Genomic DNA, 27,856 nt, shown 5'->3' on the forward strand with positions numbered 1-27,856 from the left:
TTAAAAATGTCTTCAATTTAGAGAGTTACAATACAAAGAGTTACTTTACAATATCAAAATGCAGCACTGGCCCCAGGATAACCATGAACTGAGATTGTGTGACAAATACACAAATTGAAAACGAGTGTATTTACCTTGTGTGAGGTACAAGGAAAGATGGACGTAGATGAGTTTGAAAGAAGCAGCAGGAAGAAGGCGAGTATGAAAAAAAAAAAAACTGAAGACATTTCAAGTTACAGTAATGAGAATGAAAGAGAAATCCACTTGGCTGGAATAAAATTGAAAGGGAGCAAGAACAGATGGACAATGTCAATCCAGTTATTGTTAAAAGAAGAGGTTTAATTATTGTTCACCTGAATGACCCAGGTGTGCAGGGAATTGAAAGGTCAGGCAGGGAGCCAATCCATTAACTGTGTAGTATGTATGTAGTGCATTAGGTCATTGTAACCCATATTCCAATGCAAATACTGAGGAGACACTGGCACCATCAAACGTTTTTATTAAAAGAATCAGAGAAAATGATTAAACGGGGTGTATGTCAAAAGATTATTAATTAAAAGGCAATTTAAGTAAAACCTGTAACTAAGGCCGAAGATTAGTCAGAGGGCCTTTCAGTATCTATTTAACTATTGTAACAGCTTTAAATTCAACCATTTGTGTGTGTGTGTGTATATATGTATATGCATTATTTATTTATTTTTAAAGTCTTTGTCCAAGTACATACAAACTACAGCTTCATACACACAGGAGTGAGAGATGCAGTCTGTTGCTGCCCTCTGCTGACGGTCGGCACACATGATGAAGCGGTCAACTGACCTCACACAGCCAGCGCAGTCTCACATTAAAGAGAAAAAAGAGAAAAATTTTGTTCTCAACAAATTACACTTATTGAGTTCTGAATACAAGGGCTTGCAAATCGATATATTATTAATAATATTTTGTTGAAAACGTGCATTTTTTTTCCTCGTCCATTTTTATTAAATGTTTATTGTATTTATTAGAAATACATTTTAAATGATTATTTTCTGTATGTTTTTATATTTAAGTGTATTTATTTACTTTATTTTTAAATTTTATATAATGTTTCCTTTTATCATAGGTTAGGGATATTATCATTAAAATGCCATATATGTCATTATCACTATTTTGATTGAATATATATTTAAGTTCATGAATCATTATGATAATAAGATACATTTATTTTTTCATGCAAAAATGGAAATGTTTATGCACCTACCAAAAACAAATAAAAACAAATCTTTACAAAAAACAGAAAGAATCAGTGTACACCAGACTGATGATATGTTTTAGTAAATAATAATAATAATAATAATACATTTTATTTATATAGCGCTTTAAAAGGCACTCAAAGACACTTTACATGTTAAAAACAGAAACAATAGAAGCATTTATAATAAGAACAAAATATACGACATAACAGTATTAGTAGACTACTTTGTTTGTCTGTATTAACATAGAGTGGTAGAGTGGAAGTAGTGTCTAATAGCTATATATAATATAACTCTTATATTCCTCTTACATAACTATATAGAATAATGTATATCCACAGTTATTTACTGAGAATATAGTTCAAACGTTGGATATAAATACATTATTCTTTCAAACTATTATTTACAGTTGCATATATTCACTTTCTATAACACATTGACACAGAGAGGTTGGTTTATTGAACCGTTTTTAATAATGTTTTCATGTTTTGTAAACTTACTCAGCAAACAAGACACTCCGTCTCCTTTTGATGACGTTGACAATTTAAATTTACAGAGGAACTGCCTCTGGTTTCGTGGAAGCATTTAAAAGAATATAATCAAAAACACACACTTCTTCAAGCCAAACAGGTAGGACAGCGCTCTGTATCGATTGTGTACATTATTTAGACTTATTATTATAGATAATACGCGAAATCCAAGTAACAGTTTGTAAAATCGATGCTGAAATAGAGTCGTGGTGACCCCATGACAGCTTAGCTTGCTAACTAGCCAACTAGCTAATTAGCCCTAATGCAGGGCGGCCAGTGCTACTAGCTCATGTTAACCCTGCTAGCTAGTTAGCTTTAGCTAGCAAACTAGCGTCAAGTAGCTAACGGTGCTACTAAAATGCTTAACGGGTGAGAGGACACGTTTGAAATAGCGTAATGGTGGCTAGCTTGGAGAGCTAGCTCCACAAAGTAAGACGAGCATATAGCTGTAACGTGCTGAAGTGATGAGTAACCGTGACAACACATGGTAACGTTAAGAGGTGAGGACTGATCAGACAGTCCAGTGAACAATCATGACATCTTCACTGCTCTCTAAGTGACTGTAGGCAGGAGGAGTTGTGTTGTTGATTCCCATTCATCCCATTTTATCTGTCAAAAAAGTTGTCTAATCTAGTCAGAGGGGGAAACATCGTAACGCTAGTGTGGAAGAATGTAAATCAACAGTGAAAAGAGAGTTTTAAAGATGTTTTTAAGGGACAACTGGGGCATTTAGAGGCATTAAATCCTGGAGGCAGTGATGCTACATTAAGGAGGCAGAATGCCTTAAATCCTTAAAGAAGCCAGTGTTCTCTGAGCCATTATGTCCTGGCTTCACTTGGAGATGATAAGCTTCTCAGTCAGTTGCTCTAAGAAGACATTTTATGAGATGTGAGGACCTTTTTTGGACATACTTTTAAAACACACCCACCTCATACTGTGACATACCATTCTAGCTCTACCCGTGACATGAAACACACTCTTGACTTCATGGAAATAGCTCATTGTTTTGTGCCTTAATACTATTCTAGATAATCAAGAGGATGGGGCGATTGGGGGGGTTAACATACTAAATACTAAATATTGTTGTTACTTTTATATATTACATTGGTGTAATTCCTTTGCCACTTAGTTGCCGTGTCTGCATCGCTCCTTCAGGCTGGGATCTTGGATGGAGTGAGTGTTGAGCCCCAGTGACATGACTGACCAGGGCAACAACAACCAGAGCATCTCCTGCAACCCCTTCGCTGCCCTCTTCAGCTCACTGGCTGATGCCAAGCAGTTTGCGTCGGGCCAGAAACCAGAACCATCTGCAGAACCACCACGTGAGTAGAGCTACCAGAGCTACTGCAATAGGTATAGGTCATAGTGGCGTCTTGTTTAAATGGATCCACATGGTTTTCACCTCTGCATCTTGTACCACAGTGGAGGACTCAGGAGAGAGCCAGTCAGAGCCAGAGTCAGAAAACTCTGTGTCGGACAGCGTCGATGACAATGACGACTCCGTGGCAGAGATCAGCCGCTCCTTCCGGTCCAGGCAGGAGCTGTGTGAACAGCTCAACGTCAATCACATGATCCAGCGAATATTTCTCATCACTTTGGACAACAGTAAGTAAAAGGAGGAAAATAATCAGCTAGTTTCTGGTTTATAAACATCTCAACAACCTAAAGGTGTGACAAACAAGTGTTATATGGGTTTAGTCAAAGACGTTTGATTACTGCATAATCACATACAAGACATTTTACCGACATGACCCAAATATCAAAAGTCAATGGCAGATAGATACCTGGTAGTAACACTGTCGACTGTAGTGTTCTCCTCCAGGAGATATCTCTGCCAGGAGATATATAGATTGTGTGTGTGTGCGTGCGTGAGAGAGAGAGACTGTGTGTATGTGAATAAATTAATGTGCATCTCTGTGTCTCTGTGTCAAGGACTTCTTGCGGTTGCAGTGACTCACTTTCTCAAAACACCTTTTATTATATCGGTAGGAGCTGCTAGTAATCACACGGCTGAGTGTATCGCCGCCGCCCAGCCGCTGCTCTGCCGGCTTGCAATCTTCAGCTGTAGTGTTGGCATCTGTCTGGTCTATCTTTTTGTATCCCAAATGGCTGTTTGTGATATTGTGTTATTTAAGTTTCGTACTTATTCCACATATTTGTCAGTTGTGTCGATTCAGAGAGCGAGAGATGAGCTGACACACACACACACACACACACACACAAAGATAGAAAGAGCAGAGGAGCAGAATCGCCTGATGACCGGCACAGAGAAATAGATTAAAATAGACCCCAGATCAGTAATCATGACCTGATCGGACAATCCTGCTCACAGCGATCAAAAATCCTGATTTGAGCACACTTGGATGTAACGCTTTAATACCAAAGTTGAGCAGTGTGAGGTAAGTGTAAATCCCTAAGCGTGTGTCTGGTATTGTTGTGTGACTGTTGAGGAGGGTTGTTGTGTGTAATATGATTTGAGCTGACAGTATTTTAAGGACCCTGGTTTTATTCTCCCTAGGTGACCCCAGTCTGAGAGGAGGTAATGGGATCCCCCTTCGCTGTGTTTACCTGGAGGAGATGGCTGCCGATCTGGATGGACAGGACTGGCTGGACATGGACAACATAGAACAGGTGAGATGTCTTCTTTCTCTCCTCTTATTAAATCACAAAATTGAGGGTACGATTTGGTGAAGAAATGGCAACACCAACAACTTGATTCGTTATGTAAGAAAATACATGGGTGAGTGTGCAGATGTGCAGAATGTTTGACACGGCCTGATTTGTGTCTTCCAGGCTCTGTTTAACCGTCTGCTGGTACCAGAGCCAGGAAACCACCTCATCTACATGACGTCATGCAGCACTGTGAACCTGTCTGCTGACCGTGATGCTGGACAGAAGTGTGCCATCCCGTACCTTTTTGCTTGTTACCAGAGGGCCAAAGAAGAGGTGTTTGGTGTTCTTTTTCTACATAGATTACCGGCTGTTAGTAGACTGATTGTGTTAATTAAAACATAATAATAACCCACGCTCTTCCGTAATTCAGTGACTTTATTATCTGCGCATTAGGTGACGAAGGTACCAGAGAAGTTGCTGTCGTTTGCCGTTCGCTGTAAGAACCTGACAGTTTCCAACACACGGACGGTCCTGCTCACCCCAGAGATCTACATCAGCCAGAATATCTACGAGCAGCTTCTGGACCTGTTGCTGGAAAGTTTCAGCGGAGCACGTAGGTTCAGGACTCGCGTATTCATCTCGTTTCATCTTGTCGTCTTCGCTGAAGCGTTCCTCGAGTTTTCTCTACTCGGTTTTCTTACAAAAGTCGCTGTGTTTCAGAGCCAGAGGAGGTGGTCGAGTTTGTGGAGGAGGTCATTGCCGCTCTGCTGTCTGACCAGGAGGTGCGTACCTTCCAGGAGGTGATAGCACCAGTGTTGGATATCTTCCAGGGACGCATCCAAGACATGGACCTGTGCCAGCCTCTCCTCTACTTCTACCTGGATGTTCTGCTCTATTTCAGCCACCATAAAGATATCGCCAAGGTCAGGAGACACACAGGGATGGTTGCAAATGTTATCGTATATTTGCCGACTCACAAACAACGTATTCACTGCCCGCTACTACTCAACTAATATACAATAATAAACGGTGATAACATAATCGTAATCGGATATACCGTAATGGCATAATATTTCAAAGCGCTACCTAAACTTTTTTTGTGCCCCCAACTTTTAAAATCCTAGGTATTGGTGGAACACATTCAACCCAAAGACCCAGCGAATGGTTTGCAGTACCAGAAGACCCTACTGGGAGCAGTGTTGAGTATCTCCTGCTTGTTGAAAACCCCAGGTGTGGTGGAGGGACATGGCTACTTCCTGAACCCCTCCCGCTCCAGCTCCCAGGAGACGAAGGTCCAGGAGGCCAACATCCACCAGGTAAATAGATTCTCTTTAGTTTGATGTGGCTGTTTTTGTTTCCCGTCTTTTAGAAATTAAACCATTAACCATTAAGGGATTGTCAAACTCCAAATGTCTCAGGGCTTATGTTGTTTACTCCCCTTTGCGTTATAGTTCATGGGTCAGTTTCACGAGAAGCTGCACCAGATCTTGAAGAATTTGCTCCAGCGAACTGGTGAGACGCGCCATTTGCTGCTCTTATGGCTGGGCAGCTGTCTGCAGGCGAATGCTGGCCGTGCCAAGATATGGGCCAATCAGATGCCGGAGATCTTCTTCCAGATGTACGCTTCAGACGCGTTCTTCTTAAACTTGGGTGCAGCGCTGCTGAAGCTGTGCCAGCCCTTCTGCAGGCCACGGTCACCCAAACTGCTCACCTTCAACCCGACCTACTGCGCCCTCAAAGAGCTGAGCGAAGAAGAGAGGCGCAATCGCAACGTGCACGTAACAGGTTATAACCTTTTGAATACATTTTTATTCACAGTATTAATGCAGCAGCTCTGGTGTTTGGTTTTTTGTTTTATAGCATTACCGTTCATGACTAAATGATTCCTAATGTCTTGTACCAGGTCTCGACAAGGAAACCTGTCTGATCCCGGTGCCCCCTCAGCAGCCGGTGGAGTCAGCACAGTCCTACAGCCTGCTGACTGAAAACCTCATCCTCACACAACTCACCCTGCACCTTGGCTTCCACAGGTACCTTCCAACAAGCAGGCAGCACAGCTTCCATAAAGATGCTAAAGAGTTTCTGTCTCGGAGATACTGTATGTTCCTCACCATCACATTTGTCAGCAATAACCGGTATTGTCTTGCTCTGTTTGTGTCCACGCACCCGTGCACGTGCTTAATGTGCATGTGCAGACTCCACGAGCAGATGGTGAAGATGAACCAGTCTCTCCACCGGCTCCAGGTGACATGGCAGGAGTCCCAGCAAACAGGCAACCCAATGTCAGAGCAGCTCCTGGAGCAGTTTGAGCGTCTGATGATTGTTTACCTGTCGACCAAAGCTGCCACCACGCAGCCCGCAATGCTGCAATGCTGCCTTAAACTCCAAGCTTCCACGGCTGCTCTGCTGGTTCAGCTTGGTGTGGGGAACCAGGGGCCTGAACATGTAGCACTCAGTTTCCCCCTGTCCTCCCTACAGAAGTCTATGCTCTGCTATGTACCAGGTAGGTCCATTTTATTGTCAAATTGAACTGTTTTCATCATGATTTCAGATCATGTAATACAAATTATAAATGGATATACTTTTGGACCTGATGGGTTATAAACAGCCGATACTACAAAATGTTTTGAAACTACTACAGCTGTTTATGTAGTGGGTAGTCACTCGTCGTACTATTATTCATCATGCTGAATATTCCTTAATTTAGTCATTACTTAAGTGTGCCTATTTTTTTTTTTTTTTTTTTGTCAGAGTTTTTTGCAGAGAATTTGGGAGATTTTTTCATCTTCCTGCGTCGATTTGCAGACGACGTTTTGGAGAGTTCTGCAGAAAGTCTGGAGCAGATTCTTAACTTCATCACCGTCTTCATGGGTAACATAGAGAGGTACATGTCTGAATGTATCATGTCAGGTTGAAAGGAAGATTAGTGATGCCCAATGAGGCTTGAATGATGCGAACCGTCTTGGACTTTTTGCTTCAATCCCTTTTTGTCCTGTATGCACAACAGGATGAAGAACCCTCATTTAAGAGCAAAGCTTGCAGAGGTCTTAGAGGCGGTGATGCCCCACATGGAGCCGGTGGCTCCTGGTGCTGTTCAGCCAATCGTGTTCCAGCGAGAGAGAGTCTTCTGCTCCTATAGACATGCAGCTCCGCTGGCTGAGGCCCTCATCTCTGTGTTTGTAGACATTGAATTCACAGGTATTGTATTCCTCTCAACTTTTGATTTGCTCCTGCTAGTTGTAGATGGAAGCAGTGTTGAACTGTTGAACTGTATTGGATACAGGTGCTGTTACAAGTATGAACACTTGGAAAGTTTAAAAAGAACCTGATTAAAGGCTGAACGTCACACAACATTCACAATTACAATTAGAAATAAAAATAAAAACTGGCTCTTGGGATCATTTTGGGTCTTTTTCTAGTCAGGTGAAGAGGTTGGATTGTGTGTGAACACCTGTGTGTGTTTAAGATAATTATCACAATAAGGAGATAAGCTGGATAAAGTGAAAACAAATCATTATTTGACTAATATTTTTAAGTTGTTTATTTAATTTTCCCCTCTGTATTTCAGGCGATCCTCATCAGTTTGAACAGAAATTCAACTACAGACGACCCATGTATCCCATCCTCAAGTACATGTGGGGCAAAGATAGCTACAGAGAGAGTATCAAGGTAATAAGAAACTGCTGTCTTTGAGATGTTTTTTGTTGTGACAATCCTCAATAATCTAATGCTGTCTCTATCATGTTGCTTGCTGTCCCAATAGCTAGAAAGAAACTCCTTAAATCCATTATTTAAAGAATAGCAACACCTAAAAATTCACTCATAAAGATCTTGAGGCGTATCCTATGAGGTGTATTGCAGAGTTTATGATCTGGCAATTCTATCAACAGCAGAAACAGATTTTTAGTAAGCAGCAGTAGAGTTATTACCTGTATTTCCTCACTCTTGTGGTGTATCGTGAGAGGAGGAGTAGTAGTGAAGAATGGTTGAGGAAAAGAAGTGACCTGTGATTGACTGCTAAACTGTCGAGAATGTTTCATTGTATTTCACTCAATGACCTCAATGAGATTGCCTTTGGCCCCCTTGTGACCCACAAAAGCCATAAATGTAATAGCAGCAGAATGAATGAGGGCAAAAACAGGCATGCGCGGTTTCATTACCAGGTGAATGTATATTGGGAAACTGTATTTTATTTAGCAGATGGATCCCAGTGTGCTCCTCATGTAGTTTGGCATCTCTTGTTTCAGCATTTGGCGCACTATGCATCTGAGAACCTGGAGGCCATGAACCCCCCTCTGTTCCTCAGGTTCTTCAACTTACTGATGAATGACGCCATCTTCCTACTGGACGAGGCTATTCAGGTAAGATCGCCCATACATGCAAAACTTTACACCAATTTTGGCAAATAAGCCTTGGTTTTTAATTAAGTCCCATCTTCTTATCTTGTAGTACCTGAGTAAAATCAAGGTTCAGCAGTTGGAGCGGGATCGAGGGGAGTGGGACGGACTGGCCCCCGATGCCCGAAAAGAGAAGGAGTCAAGCCTGCAGATGCTTGGACAGTTAGGACGCTTCCACAACATCATGTCTAATGAGACCATCGGCACGCTGGCCTTCCTCACCTCAGGTCAGGCAGAAAACATTTGATTCTTCATATCGATTCACTCATTTAAAGTGTTGTCTTCATCCGTTCCATGTGTGTTTTTCCTCCCTCTCAGAGATCAGGGGGATCTTTGTGCACCCCTTCCTGGTCGAGAGGATCATCTCCATGCTGAATTACTTCCTTCAACACCTGGTGGGTCCGAAGATGGGGGCTCTTAAAGTCAAGGACTTCAGCGAGTTTGACTTCAAGCCCCAGCAGCTTGTTTCTGACATCTGCACCATCTACCTGAACCTGGGGTATGTTGTGAACACTCCTCTTCGTGGAAATAGCAGTCTCTTGTTTATATTTTCATTGTTTAAACTCTGGATTTTATTGGTGCCATATCCTCTGGAGCAGAAATACTCACATTGCTGAGTATGACAACTAGTCTGGTTTCCAATTAAAATAAATAATTTGTTCTGTCTTTGGCAGTGATGAGGAGAATTTCTGTGCTACGGTTCCAAAGGATGGCCGCTCGTACTCTCCGACCCTCTTCTCCCAAACAGTTCGAGTACTGAAGAAGATAAACAAGCCTGGAGACATGATTGTGGCTTTTGCACTCCTTGCAGATAAAATAAAGGTATCGTTTGACTTGGTAACTGTTTGCCAGATAACATTAGAATATGTTTTTTTTTAAATCTTTTTTTTTATGAATCTGTGCATTGATCCCTGTGGTGAATACAGGTGGAAACGCTCATGTTGTCATTGTGCATCTGTTTTAGTCCCATGCAGACAGACATCAGCAGGAAGAGGAGACGTATGCAGATGCCCCAGATGAGTTCTTGGATCCCATCATGTCCACTCTGATGCTCGATCCTGTTCTCCTCCCTTCCTCCAATGTCACAGTGGACCGCTCCACTATAGCAAGGCATCTCCTCAGGTCAGTTACGTCCTACGAGGCACCGACAGCCTTTCTAGATGATTGTCATTGTTTGTCTTTTCTGCGAGCAGAGAAATTGGGATAGCTGTGTCTTTTATTGGGATCTTTTTGTAATCTGATGAATCGGTATTACTTGTGGATGAGATGTAAACACAAATACTTGGTGTGCTGGAGTCAAATAATGCAACAATTGATTAATTATGTCCTCCTCGCAGTGACCAGACAGACCCTTTCAACCGCAGTCCTCTAACCATGGACCAGATCAGGCCGAACCAGGAACTCAAACAGCAGATCTTACAGTGGCTGGATAAACATAAGCAGGAGCGGCTGCAGCTGGGACCCAGTGGCTAGCCACCCCGCGATCCCTCGCTGTGATAAACAATGACTGCGTCCCTGTTTTCTTTATACCGGCTCACATCTCGAGTGCTCCTCCGCTTCTTGGCTAATCCATGGTGTTGCTTGCCTCTGGATCTTCTTCCGACTGTTCTCCGGTCAGACAAACATCGCATTATCCTTTTCATGCAACCTTCACGCTCAGTGGATTGTATCCGCTACAAACAGTCCAGCAAACTGCAGCCCACCAGCTGGTGACAACTTCAGAATCCTTACCAATCCACGCAGTAACTGTTCTGAGTCCCATGATCCCCTCTGGTAACATAGGTAGGGTGATTTACAACCGCTGGTTCCTTCTCTCCCTGAATACTGTGTATTAATTAGTTATTATTACAGTCAGAACTGTGGCCAGAAGTATCATTTTCAACAGGATTTGTTGAATGTACTGTATGAACTCCTGACTGACCAGCTGGCCCTTACCACATTTTATACTGCAAGGTAAGTATTTTTGGGAACTGTTTATGATTTCACCTCGATTTCACCTTAATGAAGAATACACTATGCACTGCTTTTTAAAGTTCTTGAACACCCTACATTTCAGCTCTTGTGGTTAAATCTCAAGCAGCATTGTAAATAACATTTGCAATTAAAGGCAAGGCACAGGTAAAACTGAATTTAAAACCTTGTTCACTGTAATAAGACGCCTGAAGCACAAAACCATACTGTGAACACTGTTTCTCTGTATTTTAACATATATAGATAAGTGTCTTCACATCTTCAAGTGCACCTGCTTTAATCAAGCACTAATTAAAGTAATTGATGGGATCTGAGCGCTTGCCAACTAATAGGTTGTTGGAAATAAGGATTTAAACTGTGTTTCAGTTACTACTAAACCCATTTTAGGATGAAATACATGCAAAGTAATAAAAGTATTTTTGCACACTCAAATTGGTTGATTGTTAAGTGTGGCATTAATGGACACTTGTTTGGTATGCTTACACACAGAAAGCTCCCTTCAGAGCTACAGAAGACATAATGCGATTGTATTTACCCGAGTAGTACTCCTCATGAAAAGTAAACTGATCCTCATGTTTAAATTCTGTTAAGTGCTCTTTTAGACACTGTGATCATACGCACAAAAATGACTGCTCCTAGCACAAAAAGGCAAAAAGACGCTATCAAAACACTGCTTTGGATATCAAATTTAACCTGCTAAAACACGGTGGCTGTTCCTGAAATGTCTCCGAAAACTGTCCACTGGGACACAGGTGAAAAATAATCAATGCAGTCAGAGAACCATGCTTCATAATATATCTGAAAATGCCTAGTTTTCATAAAGATTTAGAGACGACAAGTCTAAATATAGTCTGAACATTGGCTGATTTGTTGGTCCTTCTTTGACTGAGTTCAATTGTTCTCAGGTAGATGTTTACAAACTCAAATCTTGTGGCGAAACATGAGCTTGCGAAAATATATTCTGGCTAGTTCATTTCCAATAGTTTAAAGATCACAATATTTTCTCAATTTACCTTAATGTGCGGTGTTCAATAACTTGATTTGCTGTGCGTACTGTGTAATAATCATTGTCATCCTTTTGAAATGAACATTCAGCCGATTAACTGATGTATACTGATCTAGCATTTTGAGCAGATTGTTGTGTGCAAGCATAGTATATTAACATGTGGGCAAACAAATGATCAATAGAATCGGTGCCTAAAACCAAGAGCCTTGTCGTAAATGTCAACGAATAAGGATCCGACTCGTTTCGTACTCTCACGAGACATAATTATGAGTTTGTTTCTTTTGGGCATACAGGGAGCTGTGGCTAGAATATTAAAGACGGACAAAGATGACCTGTTTTTGAGTAGCTTTTGAATTAAATGTTTTTAATTCAAAATCAAGTGTGGTTGTAAAAAATGGCAAAATGTGAGAGAAAGATGACGTATTTGTTGGCATGCTCTCATACTGTATGTTAAATATCTACCACCTGAATGATTTCATGGGTTTAAATTATAATGCAATATTTTTGTTTTAATTGTGATTATAAAATGTTTATTTTGGATGTACAGTATGATTAAAAAATAAAAACTAATGTGCGTTATATAAGATATCGACATGTTTGCTCTATTTCAGAGTTCACTCCATTGCAACATAGCTACATAATATCAGTCATGAAATGTATAAACAGAAAAAAGAGGATTTCAAAACACAAGTTTAAATCTAAATACTGATTATTTACCAGTAACTGATGTTTGTGAATGCTGCATCTTGTTTTAGAACACGGTTGAAGTAAATATTTTGTATCAAGGACAATACGAGTGTCAGAATATTTTATCTTCCTTTGATAATATAAACTGTCTCGGGTTTGTTTAACACACTTAAGACTCAGTTTTGCAGGTTCTTGCGATATTATGTCGCCAAGTCACTTTCAAACAGCTTGTATAGCAGTGATGTCTATATGTCAGGCAATCTCAGCAGCTACGTGTGAAATTCTTTAGAGCAAGACTGCCCCGTGTACTGTCGGTACTTACAATTCTCACATGGCAAGTTTGTTTTGGGCCACATCTCCTGGTTGTAACGTGCACATCTAGTTAACATCATAAACTTAAAAGTTTAGCTGTTTCTATTGATGAGTATCGAGAAACACACTCAGGTTAAAGGAACCACACATTGGACTGTGTGCTCTTCGTCTTTACTAAATATATACATATATGTCTTTACATGTTCATTGTAACACTAACTAATTCAGTTGTCCTGAATATGATCATGACATTCAGTATTGTACATTACATATGACATTTTTGTTTGCATGCACTTGGTGGTAGTTGACAAAAAGTGTCTTTATAGTCAATTGTCAATTACCGTGTAATTAATTACTAATTTCAAATAACTTTTTTTCAAGAGGGAGAGAAAGACACAGAGACGTGCAGCAACAACAATAGTAGCACAACAGCTATAATAATAGAAATAGGAACAATAACAATAATAGCAGCAGCGAATATATTAGAGTGATATTATCAGTAATAGTAGCAATAGTCAAAATACAATTATGACTGATAATAACGATAGTGGGTGTCAAGCAGGGCCATACTGTATATATATATATATATATATATATATATATATATATATATATATATATATATATATTTATATATATATATATATATTTATATATATATATATATATAGAGAGAGAGATTCTGCTCTGGATTTTACAGGGAACCAGTGCAGAGAAGCTAATATGGAAGTAATATGTTCTCTTTTCCTGGTTTTTGCAAGTACATGTGCTGCAGCATCCTGCAACAACTGGAGAGTCTTCGTTACTTATTGAGCAGGCTGATAAAGAGTTGCAATAATCTAGTGTAGAGGTAAAAAAAAAATGCATGGATTTGCAACTTTGTGAAAGATGTGGATCAGTGAAGCTGGGGCCCTGTCCCAAAGCCCCTTTTCAGCTTCATGCAATTTAACAAATATTTTTTAAACAGCAATTTCTCTTGAAAAGGGGTGTAAGTGGGGCAGCAGAGCAATACTCCTCCCTGGGGTGCAGACTTCATTGCAACGCCCCTGCATTAATACACAACTACAGGTTACTATTACAATATTGCTTTTTGGGTCACAGTTTGTATTGCGTGATCTTGGAGTTTGGTTTAAGCTTGTACAAAAGCTTCTCACTTTCATTGTTTGGGAAACCACACTAAAAGGTAACGGTCTTGTCCTTCCTTGTGATTCAAGCGCAAGGCACCTTTCCCGGGCAAAGCCCCTGAACCTGATTTGGATTCGGCCATGCAGACTCTGAATAGGGCCGCTGAGAAAAATGCATTGTCGGGGTTTCTTCAGTTCCGCCCCGCAACCTGTATAATGATGTGACGGCCAGTGAGAGCGGAGCGCTGTGGTCGAGGTTGTTTATGTGGAGTGCTGGGTTAGGGTTCCGCCCACCGAGGTATCTCTGATCGCAGGGCAGACAGGCAGAGAGTGTAAAATGGCGCACAGCTGTCGGTGGCGGTTCCCCGCTCGGCCCGGAGGGAGCTGCAACTCCGGTACCGGGAGGAGAGCGGGCCGAATCAGGGTTACTGCCTCTCTGCGGAGTGTCTCCGGAGCGGCGGGGCTCGGACCCGGTTTTGATGCTGCACTACAGGTCTCTTCGGTTATCGGGAGCAACCTGCAGAAATTTCGGGATGTTTTGGGGGAATCGACTGACTCGAGCAGCGGAGAGGTAAGCACGGGACGGGAGCAGCCCGGTAGTAACCATGGGAGCTCTGGTTGGTCAACTGCCGAGCACGAGCCGTTTTAGATGAAAAGCTAACGGTTACTCTCAGCCCAACCGTTGACCATCTTTTCCTCCTCACGTTAAGTGAGGCTGTGAGCAAACTTGTCATTTCCAGGATGCTCTGTTAACTTTGTGTTTGTTGCGTGGCCTTAAAACTCTACAGTAACACGTTATAATGTTAACTTTAGTTACAAACTACACACACACACACCAAATGGTTATCAGATTTATGGTCTCAAAAGGTCCAACTGGAAAGAAAGTTTTCCTCATCTCAGTGGAGTGTGAGGACAGGCTACATCCACACAGTTTGGATGAATTGGTGCTAACGTTAAGTCTGCTAGCCAGACCAAAACACTGTGGAGAAACCCTGCTGTTATCTGGTTAATAACAACATAAAGTACAGTTAACACAGAGCAAGTACCCTGTGTAACTCCGCCGTTACAACTGTTAGCTTACTTGACATTAGCTTGACGTGAAGCCTTCAATTGTGGACATGTTGCCTTCTAATGCACGTAACGTTACATCAACACAGTGAAAGTTATCGTCCCGTATTAGCATTAATCTTAACTTCTAACAAGGAAAATATGATTTAAACATATTTTGGTTTCCCCCCTTGGTGTAATAGCCCGGGACCTTCAAGATAGTAATATGTTTGGAAAAGAAGACATGTCATTTTGAAGGAGTACACAATTGTGGTTTGTAACAAGCTAACGTGAATTTAGCTGTCTGTCTACAACGTATCCGAGAAAAGAGCTCTTCATTATTCACTTACTTACTGACTTTCAGATTTCTATTAGATAATATTTGTCAGCTAAATAGCGTAGTAATTACAATATTAGCTCAGGGGCTGGCTGTTTGCAGTGAGGTGTCAAGCTAACATAGCTGATTGGTTAGCTCGCAGGCTAGCTGTCTACATCTCACAGCTAAAGCTACATCAACATCATCCTGTCGTGAGCGATGTGAAAGCTGCAGGTTTGCTCCAGAGGGTTCATGTGTTTAACGTCACCTTCGCTCAGCACATTACCACGTAACGGGTTAAAGCACTGGAGCCAAAGTTAGCTGAGCTCACACACACACAAAACTAAATCATTACTGTGTGGTGTTAAGCTAGGAGTCAGCTACCATGCTACGCACTACGCCACGCTAGCCACCGGGGCTATTGCTGATGCATAGGAAAATGGGAGGTGGACATGTTTTCCCCTTCTCTACACAGCCACAACGAGGCTATTACCAAAATATTATCGGTTGTGTAATGCTTGTGGAGACCGTCTGGCTCACAGCCGAATACTCGAAATCACCCTCTTCAGCTCAGAAGTGCGAATAAGAGGATATATATATATGTAGGGTTTGGTGTATGATTTTTGTCATAAAATGAGACTTGCTAGTGACAGTGCGCATGCAGGGCTGGCTACAATAACAACGAGCCTCTTCTTGATGGACCGTGTGATGTGGGGGTGTGTTCGCCTTAGCGAACTACCATCTTCCTTCTTCATGATGAGCAGCATGCGTTCATTGCAGTGGGAGTAACGTTACACTGTGTGGGGATGTTTACCACAGACTCTTAGTGCTCCACAGACTGCTTATTTGGTTGAAGCACAGCAGTATTTGCATGCATGCTAGTTAGCCATTTATGTATGTTTTTGTTTTTTCCGAACTTGAAAATACTTGGGTTTTTACATACATTTGAATCATGATTGTCAATATTGTGAAATATTTCCTAATGTACTTTTAACATCCCAGTTTCATGATATTCTAGAGAAACATTGATTTTGAAGTACATACAGGCAATGCTTTATGGTTTGCTGGAGAAACACACATTTTTGAGTTTTGTGTTCCCACCACCACTTTAAAAGACAATGTGTGAGATTATGTTGGATGAGTACACTATCTAGTTCACTATCTTGGATGAGTACACAGACATAAAATCGATGTGCAACTTTAATCAGACGACAGTTGCAGACACAGGATAGTGACTTCCTTGATTTTTATGTACATTGTGCTTTACATCACAGCTTTATGATATTTCAGAGAAACATTAATGTTGTGTGAAACACCATCTTTATAGGCAAATGGCTTTTAAAGTAGTTAGGAGTAACGCCTTAACGCCAGCTGTATTTGGGATGTGTGGAGACAGACTGGACCATTAAATCCCCATGGAACCTGAAGCCTATATGGAAGTTGCGGACACAGCATGGTGATTTCATTGAGAGGCTGTGTAGTGCCTGTCCAGGGCCGGATTGTTCAGGCTCACTGCAGCCTGCTGAGCTCACAGGGCGACCCTGAACAGAGCGCCAGCCGGACACTTGGCTACCCCCTCCTTCCTCCATCCAGGCAGAAAGACCCAAATCCACTTCAGACAAACACAACCCCGTCTGAGAGGCAGAGCAACTTTTCTTCTGACAGCTGCCACTTTGGAACGGATTACTAAGCCTATTGGGTGACTCAAAAGGGCGCTTGTCGGCTGTTGCTGTCCAAATGAAGGCATTTGTTAGCTTTTGTATGCGTGTAGGGAATTGATTTTCTTGATCTGGCCAAATTGCTGCTGCTTATTTTTGGTGCGGAGTGCAGTCCATGTAGATTATTTTGTAAATGTGTGACTTTATCACCACGATAACCACAACCTCACTGTCCACCTCATCATACTTTGCATAATTTTTCCCTTTTGGTTCTTGGTCCATTATATATATATATGCCTTCTGCTGCATCTATTCCACTCACATATTACCAATGTTTAATCATTCATAGAAAAGGACAGCTGAATAGATGTATCAACCCAAATGTCTCTTTGCCTCACTGGTTTGAGAGAAATAGTGTGTTTGAGCGGAAGGGGCTCCAGTCCAGCAGGTGTTTGGCCTATTTAAATGGAAGACCCCCCCCTCCACCCACCCGCTTACCCATCCCCGAGACAGCGTGTGGATTGGAGCAGGAAGCTTTGTGTCTGCTTTTATTCTAGCTCTCACAAAGTGCGGGCGGCTGAAAGAGCACAGGCAGGGATATCAAAGAGTGCGGGGCGACCCCCCTCCTCCCAACGGGACAACGCTGGGTGGAGAATTAGTCACAGACCCTCCCATCCACGGCTTTATTCTGCTACAGCAGAATGCTTTAGGAGTTGCCTGACTGCGAGAAAGGCGGCAATTGTGTTGTCTTTCTTACTCTTTGTGTGTGTGTGTGTGTGTGTGTGTGTGTGTGGTGGTAGGGGTGTCAGACTTTATGTCCCCTTTTGCACTCAGGAGTAGGCGTGTCTTCTTTGTCTTTATTTTGATTAGAACTTCAATTCAAGCTGCCTACTTGGGTGGGTAGGAGAGGGTGTTTGTCTGTGGGTGCCTGCCAGCCTGCAGGTGTGTGTGTGTGTGTGTGTGTGCACGTGAGAGACACACCACGCACACGTGCCAGTCTGTCTTTGTTTTTGTCTTTGTCCGTTGACTGTCCTCGTCTCCTTATGTGCGAGGTGTAGGAAGAGGATTCATCTTGCCCTGGAAAGTGTTTGTTTTGGTCGGTGTGCTGTCGAGCAAATGTGAAACAGTTGCAGCCGGTGTTGGGACACTTGGAAAAAACAAATGTCCACCTTTTGCTCTGGGCTGACAGGTCACAAGGCATTGCCACTGTGTACTTCACTCTGGTAAAGGAAAGAAGGTGTTATGATCAGTGGTACTCATATTTGCTGCTTTGTATACTAATATCTGTTGATGTGATTCTTTGAATTCCTCTTTGGCCTTTTTAAAAAGATGTGTCATCAGAGGGGCATATAAGAGAATGAGCTCATCACCAGGAAGGGATGAGGCATCATGTCTGTTCAGTAAATCCAAGAGGAAGAAGCTTCCTGGAATGTGTGAGGAAAAATGCTGTTTTGAGGAAAGACTTCTTAAGATTCTCTAACATCAAACTGACTGACGGGGTCCTAACCTGAACAACATGACACATCTTTTTGAAATCCCTCTCAAATTCCTGTCCTCCCTTTTCTCCTCATTACTTGTTCTGATGTTCTCCTCTCTCAGAGTGGGTAACTTACTTCTTACTTTAAACTCATCTTACTTCTTTTTGTAGTACTTTGATGTCAAATGCAAATCACATATGTTGCATCCATTGGCAGGTCACAGCGGCTTTACCTTTGTAATCAAGGGGTGCTTGTGATGTTGATCTATGAATTTAAGCTTATTTAAAAGTTGCACTCTTTGTATCTTGCAGTTAATAAGGGTGCAATATATAGGGGGGGTTTGGGTGTGAGTGAGGCACGTGTTACTGTGTGTCTTTCCCAGTCTTTTATGTTGACTCTAAGACTAAAAGAACAATGTTGTGTATATAGATTGTCTTTTCTTTGTCCCTGTTGCCTTTAGATCGCCACAAATGTCTTCTGTTCAATTGCTTTCTCCCAACATGAGGAGTGTGAACTATGTGCATAATCATGTACATAGTTGTCAAATCAATACCAGAAGAAAAGACTGGTTGTGAGAAAAGAGTGGCATGAGTCGATATAGCTTACTGTATGATACCACATCAATGTGAAACCATTTGCAGCGTGCGGTCGGGGATATGTTCGCGACTTAAGTTCAACACCTGTGAGATGCAGTGTTTCCCCCGAGGTTGACTGCTTCGGGGCGGTGGATGAATATTTATCAGTTACTTAACCCCAGTATTTGTCAGTCACTTTTTGAAATCAAAAGCGAGTGTACAACATAACTAGTAGATTTAGTATCATATGTAATAAACTAGCGACTGTGCGACAAAGTTTGCTGCTGCTGATTGCACAAGTAGTCGTTGGTCTTTATGATAAGATCTTGATGGCGGTGTTTATTTTGCTCTCTGCAACATATGATAACCTTTAAAGGACCGTAACATGTTTGTGTGCTTAACCCATTTACCACTGTTCAGATATACTTGTATTATTTATTAAGTGTTTTAATGTGAAAACACCTCAAGAACTTTGACTATGTCATCGAGATTAGCTAATGTTACCAAAATGTATAGTTTAATGATAATAGATGTTCAAACTTTGGCACATGTTTGTATTGGGTTGTTTTGCAAGGGGCATGGTTGGTTGATCCTGATAAGATTTTTGGATTGTGAACTTGTTCTTTTAATCCGTTTCTGTTATTTTGTCAGTTTTTTACTCCTCTGATTCAACCAAGTTATGGGCTTTTATGTGATTACAGCTTTTATGAGCACCTGCAGGCGGTGTGCACAAACTCTCACTAATGAGGACCAACATTAGTGGTCTTAATCAATCTTAGTCTGGTGTACCAAAATCAAGTAATTCAAAATGAAGGTGTGTTTCAGAAAGCCACTTGTTAGGCAAGGAATAACTTGTTTAGGTTAAAGCCTGGTCCCTAATCGGCAGCACCAGTTAGATTTCTCCTAAATGTTGTCTTGAAAGGCGGTAAAAAAGTCCCAGCTTCCTCAGAGTGCAAGTCTCCGTCAAACTGATATAAAAGCAAGTCTCAAACCATCTTCACATCCGTCTCATAACTTTCAGGGACAGTCCCTCCCACCTCCTGAAAGTTATAATGTTGCTTCCACAATGACTCAGAGGACTTTCCTTTTTCTCTTATCTTTTAGGGATTAATCTCGAGTCATTTATGCATTGATCAGTTACATGACTTGTGACAGACCAGCAGGAAGTTAAACTGCTCAGATCTTCATGGTGAGGCTGAGCAAAAGCCAGCGAAGATGAAGAAGAACTTGAACATTTGTGTTAAAAGACATGCTTTGCTTTTACACTCAGGTGATGAAATGGAAAGTAGAAAAATCAGAGAAAGGTCATTCCAGCATCCCTCTTACCCGATGCATGTTAGCAAGGCAGTGCACGAACCTTACCTTGCTCGTCTACTACAGTGTTTACTTCTCGAAGTGACCTCCTCGCGCCTTGCTCTACTATTGAGCTCATGGCGAGCCTTGCGTTTCACACGCTACTGCTGCTCTGTGCTCAGAAGCCAGTGGGCGGCAAGCGAGCGAGCAATGAGTGAGTGACTGAATATGTGTTTGGGAGCATGGCAGGGAACGAGAATACGGGAGAGGAAAGGGGGGGGGGGGGGGGGCTTGTCGTGTGTGTGTGGGAGGCCCGTTTGGATTGGGATTTGGCAAGCTTCTGCATGAGCATGTAGAAACCCCCAAACCCCTTTCATCATCATTGCTCCCAGGAGACGACCGCACTCCCTCTGTTGTTGTTGTTGATGGTGCATGTGGTCAAAATGCTGCTTCCTTGTCTCTTTTTTCTCTCTCCTCTCTCCTCTTCACCCTCCTCCCACAGCCCTCCTTCCTTTTCTCACTCATGTTTGCTTGCTGGCCTCGCCTGTGCTCCCCTCCCCCGCATTCTCAGTCCTATGTTCTGCATGTTTACATCTTGCTGTGCAGTTCACGCGCAAAGGGGTGTGTGAGGTGTTTTTGTTTTTTTTCCTCTTTCCCCTCAAACCGTGTGTGAGTGGGTGCGGACAGTATCGGGAGGCACACGTGCGCATGACATGCATGAGTGCGCGTGTACACAAACCGTGCAGTCCGCTCTATGCGTGTGATGTTGTGATGTCATTGACTGCTTCTCGCACCATCACAGCGAGTCAGAGCCGTGCTTTGGTACCCCCCCCCCCTCCGCTCAGCAACAACACCAACCAGAAGCAGCAGCAGCATGCGTAGAGAGGGGAGGATGCTGGTATTATAGTGAGGAGAGGGACTGAAAGTGGAGAGAGAAGCGTAAGGAGACGAGGAGGGGCGGATGCTTGGATCAGAATTGCCTGCCAGGATAAACAGCACTATTGACTGTTTGTTGTTTGTTTATATGCAGAACAGATGAAAGAGACCCTTTTGTAGCACACATTATTGTCTTATCTTATTCCACAGCGCGCGTGTTTCAGACACATCGAGGTATGAATTATTAACACTGAGATGTGTGTAACGCGTAGCTCGTGCAAAATCGGTTCGCATGTGCACACACTTTGCGTGTACTACACTCGGAAAGCAGCTGCTCTACAAACTGGGCCAACGAGACCTCCACTGCATCCCCGCACGTTGCTATAAATAAACATGATTAAATGACTTGCTCACCTCCACTCTTAAACACACACACTGATTGCAAGAAGTGGTGGCACGGATCAGGACACTGAAGATGTTAATCATTCTCTAATGATTGCTCTGTTGCACGTCTCAAGACTTGAGAAGGATTGATGTACAGTCTACTCTGTACATATCACATGTACACAAGTGACATATCAGGGGCCACTTGGGATGTATTTGCTTCCATCTGTTTCTGGAATATAGTTTGTTTTTGTTGTGGAAGATGGCATTTTGTTGCTTCCATCCTGTGATCCTGGCAGGTTAGGGTCTCATATGCTGTTGACACATGATTAGACCCAGTTCCACGCAGACGGGCGATGAGGCTCTCAGTCGGTGTTCCTTCAATATGTTTCATTGCACTTGATCTAAGGTAATAACACCGAAGTGGAAGAACGGGACTCATGGCGCGTGTGAAGCAGTTGATAGGTGGAGATAGTTTATCTTGATGCGACAAGGTCAGACTGTCAAAATACGGTATAATATCTTGCCAACTATTTGATGAATGAACGGAATAAAAGTGGGTATAGACCTTCACGCTGCCTAGAGGATGACTCCTAATGTCTTTGGAGATGCCCATTGATTTAATGTAACAGGCCAAACATGTCCTTCACTTCAGAAAACCTCTTAAAATTTGTGAACAATGTCCTGTCAGCCTCATCTTTCTTGGAGATAAATCGTTACGTTAGCATATCGTGATGTTATGCTAACATCTTACATGCTGTGTCAACATCCGACATGTGTTAACTGTACACAGGATAAACCCTTTACATGTAGCGTACAGCACTGCCTTTCTTCTGGTGCCACCTTCAAGCCACACGTCACATTTTCTTGTGAAGCATTAAAGCGTCACAAGGCTGCTCACATGGTTGTAGAATCCAGGCCCCTCTTTCTTTTAGTGTGTCTTTGCTCTGGCTGTCTATCCAGCGATGACCAACTATCTTAGGATCTTTCTGTTCCCTCAGGGTTCAGGAACGCCGTGCAACACGTTAGTCACCCAGTAAGATTTTGGTTGTTCGCGATTAAAACTGTCGTGAGTTAAAAGCCTTCTCCAACTGCAGACATGTCATCCTAAAAGCCAGAGAAACACGAGAGCACCGGAGTACGCCAGCAGACGAAAGTGAGATTGAGGACATCATTATAGCCAATAGCCCGGTCTTCGGTTGAGTCAGACTTCAAAAATGACTCGCCTGTATATCTAGGCCAACTGACAATTATGTGTCATGAATCATGATGGATGCTGTAATTCTGACCTGTTAACCAACATTGTTTCTTCCCTGTGTTCTAGCATTACAAAAAAATGTTTTCTTTTTCCTTATTTTGTAGGAAGAAGCGTTTGGAGGATTTGGACCAGTGGCTGAGCAAAAAAGAATACAGAGCCCTTCAACAACCCCTTTAGGTAAAGTCACTTAAAAGTAACATCAGAAACCTTAATGCTGCCTGTGCCTGTACAGATCATCTTTATCTAATACACCCCATGCTAACTAAATGCCATCTGTTTTTTGTTTTTTTTCAACAGGCCTACCCATACAGGAGAAGAAGCCTAGAGGCCGTCCCCCACGGGCCCTGACTGCCCAGAAAGCTGCTGCTTGTCTACCTTCCCCCTCCTCCCTTCCCTCCCCTACACAGGCGAAACCTGAGGGCCCTGAAAGGCCAGCTGAGAAGGTGAAAAGGCTGCCCGGGAGGCCACCTGGCACCGGGGAAAAGAGAAGAGGCCGACCCCCGTCTTCAAGTAGCAAGAAAGCTTGGAGTACGGGCAGCCATGCAGCAGGGGAGGATAGTCTGCAGGCTGGGTCTGAGGTGGGCATGGAAACGGAGGAGGACAAGGACAGAAAGGGCGCCAAGAGGACGCCGCTGGGCTCCGCTCAGCCACATGACACAGAGGCAAAGCTTCCCAAAGGTGGGCGGGGTGAATCCAAAGTTACCACCCTGAAGAGGCTGAGAGCAACTAAACTCAGTCCTCTCAAGTCACGGCTCAAGACTTTGCCCGGTGTACCAAGACGCAGACGCGGGCGACCGCCCTCAGCCGAGCGTCTCAAAGCCGAGGCGGCAGCTGCTGCCGCTGCCACTGCTGCTGCACAGCTGTCTACCTCCATTGAATGTGAGGAAGGAAAACACAAGGCCTTTAGGGTCAGAGGGGGGGATAGAGGCACAGAACCACACACTCCTCAGCATGGGCTGCTGAGGAGTGTGGATGGTGCCGAGTACCAGGACTCTTCCGATCCACCTGCCTCCCCATCGCCCTCCAAGCCAGGCAAGGTGGTGGGCCTCCGAAAAAGCCCTCGCCATAGAAAGCCTGTCCGGATTGTCCCCTCCTCTAAACGCACTGATGCAGCCATCGCTAAACAGCTGCTGCAGCGCGCTAAGAAGGGAGCGCAGAAGCGGCTAGAGAAAGAGGCTGTAGCCATTGGGGGAAGTGGGACGAGAGCCGTCGACTCCGGTATCAGGAAGACCCAACTGAAGAACATCCGGCAGTTCATCATGCCCGTGGTCAGCACTGTCTCCCTTCGCATCATCAAAACACCCAAGCGCTTCATTGAAGATGAGGGCAACTTTGGAACCCCGCCACCCCACATGAAGATAGCACGGTTAGAAACAACCCCCTCATCTGTCTCAACCTCTGCCCAACCCACCTCCACCACCTCCTCTTCCCCCTCTCCTGTGCTGGTGTCCTCTACACCTGCTGTTACTAGCACTGGCACCACTGCTCCGATTGACTCCCTCCCCCCTCCTCCTCCTCCTCCTCCTGCCCCTCTCCCCACTGCTCCGTCAACAGCTGCCAGTCTGCTCAACAACAACAATACCAACAACGCTGCCAATGGCCGATTTAGCAGTAGCGCAGCGTCTTGCGGCTCCAGTGCGGTGTCGCAGCATTCCTCCCAGCTCTCCTCTGCAGAGTCTTCCAGGTCCAGCAGCCCCAGCCTGGATGACTCATCGTGCGACTCCCAGGCTTCCGAGGCCACGCAGGCTTTGTCGGAGCCAGAGGATCACTCTCTGTCCTCGCAGGGAGAGAGGGAGGCCAACCTGTTACACAGCTCACGGCCACCCTCTCCTCCCTCGGAGCCGGAGCCGGAGCGCGTGTTGGCGGAGAGGAGTCGGCGAGGACGGCGAGGACAGGGGGTCGGCCGGGGAAGTCAGAGTCAGAGGGCGAGAGAGACCCTCACCACTGGGGCTAAAAAACCTATCATCAGCCCACCAACAGGGGTTCTTATGTCCTCCTCTACACTTGTAAATTCCCAGCAAGCTTCATCCACGGCCTCTTCCTCCTCTTCTCCTCCACCCCCGCCTCTCCTCACGCCTCCGCAGCCTCCCCAGTCAGCTTCCTCCAATACAGCTGCTATCAGTGAACACCACTCACAGTCCCCTTGGATAAGTCACCCCATCCCTCCGTTCCTGTCTGGACCGTCAGTGTTGTCCAGCTTGTCAGACAAACGAAGCCGCTCAATTCTGAGAGAGCCCACTTTCCGCTGGACGTCCCTGTCCCACCCTGAACAGCAGTACTTTTCCTCAGCTAAATATGCCAAGGAGGGCCTCATCCGCAAGCCCATATTTGACAACTTCCGTCCTCCCCCTCTCACGGCTGAAGACGTGGGGCTGTTGCCCCACGGCGTTAGTGGAGCAGGGGGAGCCGCTCCAGGGGTGTTCCCCGCATCAGGCAGCGGAGCAGGGACAGGGACTCGTCTATTTGCCCCTCATCACCAACGCACCCACCACCAACATCCCTCTTCATCACGCTTTGACGCACCGCACCAGAAGCGCAGCCCGTTGCTTCGTGCTCCACGATTCACACCCAGCGAGGCCCACTCACGGATATTTGAGTCCGTGACCTTGCATTCGTCTTCTGGAAGCAGCCCTGGCTCTCTCTCCCCGCACCAGACTTCATCCAGCTCCAACAGAACCTCGCGGCGCAGGAGACGACTGGTCTCGGGGATAATTCGGGGCCATCCACGGTCTCCTTCCCACTCCATGACCAGACGCAGCAGCCAAATGGGAGGTCCGATGTCTATGGGCAAAGGCTCCTCTGAGATGTCTGTGCTGACGGGCTCTGTTCCATGTTGTAATCTCAGCTCTTTGCCCGGGGCTTCTGCAAGTCCAATAGCCACTAGTGCCTTAACTCCTCCTTTCAGCACCTTCTCCACCGTATCCATGGGTCTGGCCCCGCAAGGGACGCCTGATGGCAGGAGAGGGGCTACTGGAAACCCACCTCCTTTGTCAACTACATCATCCACTTCTTCCCCACTCTTCCCACTCTTTCCTTCCAGTGCCCAGGACACAGGGCGAGGAGCTGGGAAAGGAGGTAAAGAAAAAACCTCGTCAGCTCCCCAGGAACCTGCTCAAAAGGAAAAAGAAAGGGATTCGGAGAAGAACCGAGAGAAAGAGAAGGAAAATAAGAGGGAAGGGAGGAAGGATTTGGAGAAAAGAAGTAAGGTTTCGACACCAGATGGCTCGCCCAATGCACCTTCCAGCCTGTTTACTGTGGATGGGAGGGACTCCGAAGATGCTCTTCTGTCTATTGTTCCAAAAAAGGCTCCAGGGAGAAAAAAATCAACGTCAGTTGACACAGTTTCTGACACTGCTTCCTCAGATGTGCGTGGGCCCCATTCCACTGTTCCCATATCCATCGCTAAGGGACGCCTATCTAAGAAAAACAGACCCTCTGAGAAAGGAGCAGAGATGGAGGATGGGGAAAAGGAGAAAGAGAAACAAAGTGGTCCTAGCCAGCAGACCGCAAGCCTTCCAGGGCAGCTGGGCAGACAACAGCTCCCCGTCTCCTCTCTCGGATCAATGTTGGCACAAGCAGAGAAGCAGCCTGTGACCGACAAGCGGGTAGTCGGACTACTGAAGAAGGCCAAAGCCCAGCTCTTTGCCATAAAGAAGAGTAAACTGAAGCCTGCAGAGCAGACGAAGGTCCAGGTCAGTTTTTCTGTTCATGTCTTGCTCGCATAGTTATTGTGTCTCCTCAACAAAGCGTATCTGTTTCTCTCACTCTCATCATTAAGTCACACGCAAGTGGCTTGTACATGACTCTATGAATATTTGCTATTAATAGAAATATGTTTGTATTCAAAGTGAAACTTGATAATAAGAAAGTCCCACGGAGGGCGTTACTCAAGGGGAATTCTGTTCCACTCATACATTATGCAGAACTGGCTGTGCTTTTGAAGGTGTTTCCAGAATATACTCATTTGTTCTTCTGCTGTTTAATCTAAACTTTAGGTAGTTATAGGCAGTCATTGCAATTGTCAAGAAAAGGAAAAGTTCCCATTTCTACTTGAACTTACAGTATTATAGCCTTGGCCCAACATCTAGTATTACCACCTCATTGTCATCATCCTCATCATTATGAAACATTGAACAGAGATAGTAGTTTTATTTGGTTTCCTGAAACTTTTACAAGAAATTAAATTAACCTCAGAAGGACACAAGGGGCATCCTAAAATGTCAGCTTGTTGCATTGGACATTTGTGGTGCTGTAAGATTGTCTGTGTATTTGTTATTATTATTATTATTATTATTATAACGCATGCTCTTCAAATATATAAATAAATGTTTAACTTTTTGTGGTGACGTGTGCTTGTGAGCAGAGTCAAGAGAGTGACTCGTCAGAGGCCTCAGTCCGTGGTCCGCGCATCAAGCACGTATGTCGCCGTGCAGCTGTGGCTCTTGGCCGCAATCGGGCCGTGTTCCCCGACGACATGCCCACACTTAGTGCCTTGCCCTGGGAGGAGAGAGAGAAGATCCTATCTTCCATGGGGAATGATGGTGAGTCACACTCAACTTACCTCTCGTTTGACTGGCATGTGGATTACAAGGTTCAACGTAAAGCTCTTAATTTAGAACTAGCCTCACGTTGAGCTCTCTTATTTGGCAACAGAAAGAGGATTGTTAAAAATATTAGACACATACTACATTTCAGTTTCTTAAACCCAGGTGAGTCAACTGTGTGTCGGTAATAATGACCTGTCTGTGATGCGTTTCCTCTTACAGATAAGTCATCAGTAGCAGGCTCCGAGGAGGCGGAGCCTCAGTCCCCTCCCATAAAGCCTCGGGAGACACGGCAAAAGGCGGTTCAAGAAGCTCCTCCCAAGAAGGGGCGCCGGTCGCGACGCTGCGGCCAATGCTCAGGCTGCCAAGTTCCAGAAGATTGTGGTGTCTGCACCAACTGTCTCGACAAGCCTAAATTTGGAGGACGAAACATTAAAAAGCAATGCTGCAAGTGAGTCTTAGTGGATGAGCGGTTTGTTGCAATACATTATGAGAATTCATAAGCAAGCCTCGTATACATTTTTATAACAAATTCATTTTTAAGAACTTGGTGGTTTT

General features: G+C 44.1%; 2 protein-coding genes across 5 annotated transcripts in view; both read left to right on the forward strand.

The window, feature by feature from the left end:
• The first annotated feature begins 1,739 nt into the window (after positions 1-1,739).
• ube4a (ubiquitination factor E4A (UFD2 homolog, yeast)) lies at positions 1,740-12,332 on the forward strand. Its single transcript, XM_076100234.1, has 20 exons — positions 1,740-1,859; positions 2,889-3,081; positions 3,182-3,364; positions 4,278-4,390; positions 4,553-4,705; positions 4,826-4,985; positions 5,093-5,295; positions 5,497-5,688; positions 5,824-6,157; positions 6,276-6,402; positions 6,568-6,875; positions 7,124-7,256; positions 7,380-7,570; positions 7,941-8,041; positions 8,620-8,733; positions 8,822-8,996; positions 9,088-9,268; positions 9,444-9,591; positions 9,734-9,891; positions 10,107-12,332. The coding sequence occupies exons 2-20, from the start codon at positions 2,955-2,957 to the stop codon at positions 10,240-10,242; spliced, it is 3,237 nt and encodes a 1,078-aa protein (XP_075956349.1). The 5' UTR covers positions 1,740-1,859; positions 2,889-2,954; the 3' UTR covers positions 10,243-12,332.
• Positions 12,333-14,170: 1,838 nt separating this feature from the next.
• kmt2a (lysine (K)-specific methyltransferase 2A) overlaps positions 14,171-27,856 on the forward strand; it is a 36,444-nt gene continuing 22,758 nt past the window's right edge. For all 4 annotated transcript variants that reach the window (XM_076099998.1, XM_076100002.1, XM_076099999.1 and 1 more), the window contains exons 1-5: positions 14,171-14,440; positions 22,859-22,931; positions 23,052-26,446; positions 27,118-27,295; positions 27,521-27,749. In XM_076099998.1, coding sequence (XP_075956113.1) covers positions 14,207-14,440; positions 22,859-22,931; positions 23,052-26,446; positions 27,118-27,295; positions 27,521-27,749 — 4,109 coding nt within the window. In that variant the 5' untranslated portion in view covers positions 14,171-14,206. The remainder of the gene's footprint in view (positions 14,441-22,858; positions 22,932-23,051; positions 26,447-27,117; positions 27,296-27,520; positions 27,750-27,856) is intronic.

The sequence above is a fragment of the Anarhichas minor genome, unplaced genomic scaffold (assembly GCF_050575085.1).
Source record: "Anarhichas minor isolate MPS153535 unplaced genomic scaffold, ASM5057508v1 ptg000026l, whole genome shotgun sequence".
Taxonomy (NCBI): domain Eukaryota; kingdom Metazoa; phylum Chordata; class Actinopteri; order Perciformes; family Anarhichadidae; genus Anarhichas; species Anarhichas minor.

Bases quoted from the DNA above. Each gene is read 5' to 3' on its own strand.
- ube4a (XM_076100234.1), top strand. From the start codon at position 2,955: ATGACTGACCAGGGCAACAACAACCAGAGCATCTCCTGCAACCCCTTC. The intron at 3,365-4,277 runs GTAAGTAAAAGG...TATTCTCCCTAG, and splicing joins TCTCATCACTTTGGACAACA to GTGACCCCAGTCTGAGAGGA. The intron at 6,403-6,567 runs GTACCTTCCAAC...GTGCATGTGCAG, and splicing joins CTGCACCTTGGCTTCCACAG to ACTCCACGAGCAGATGGTGA.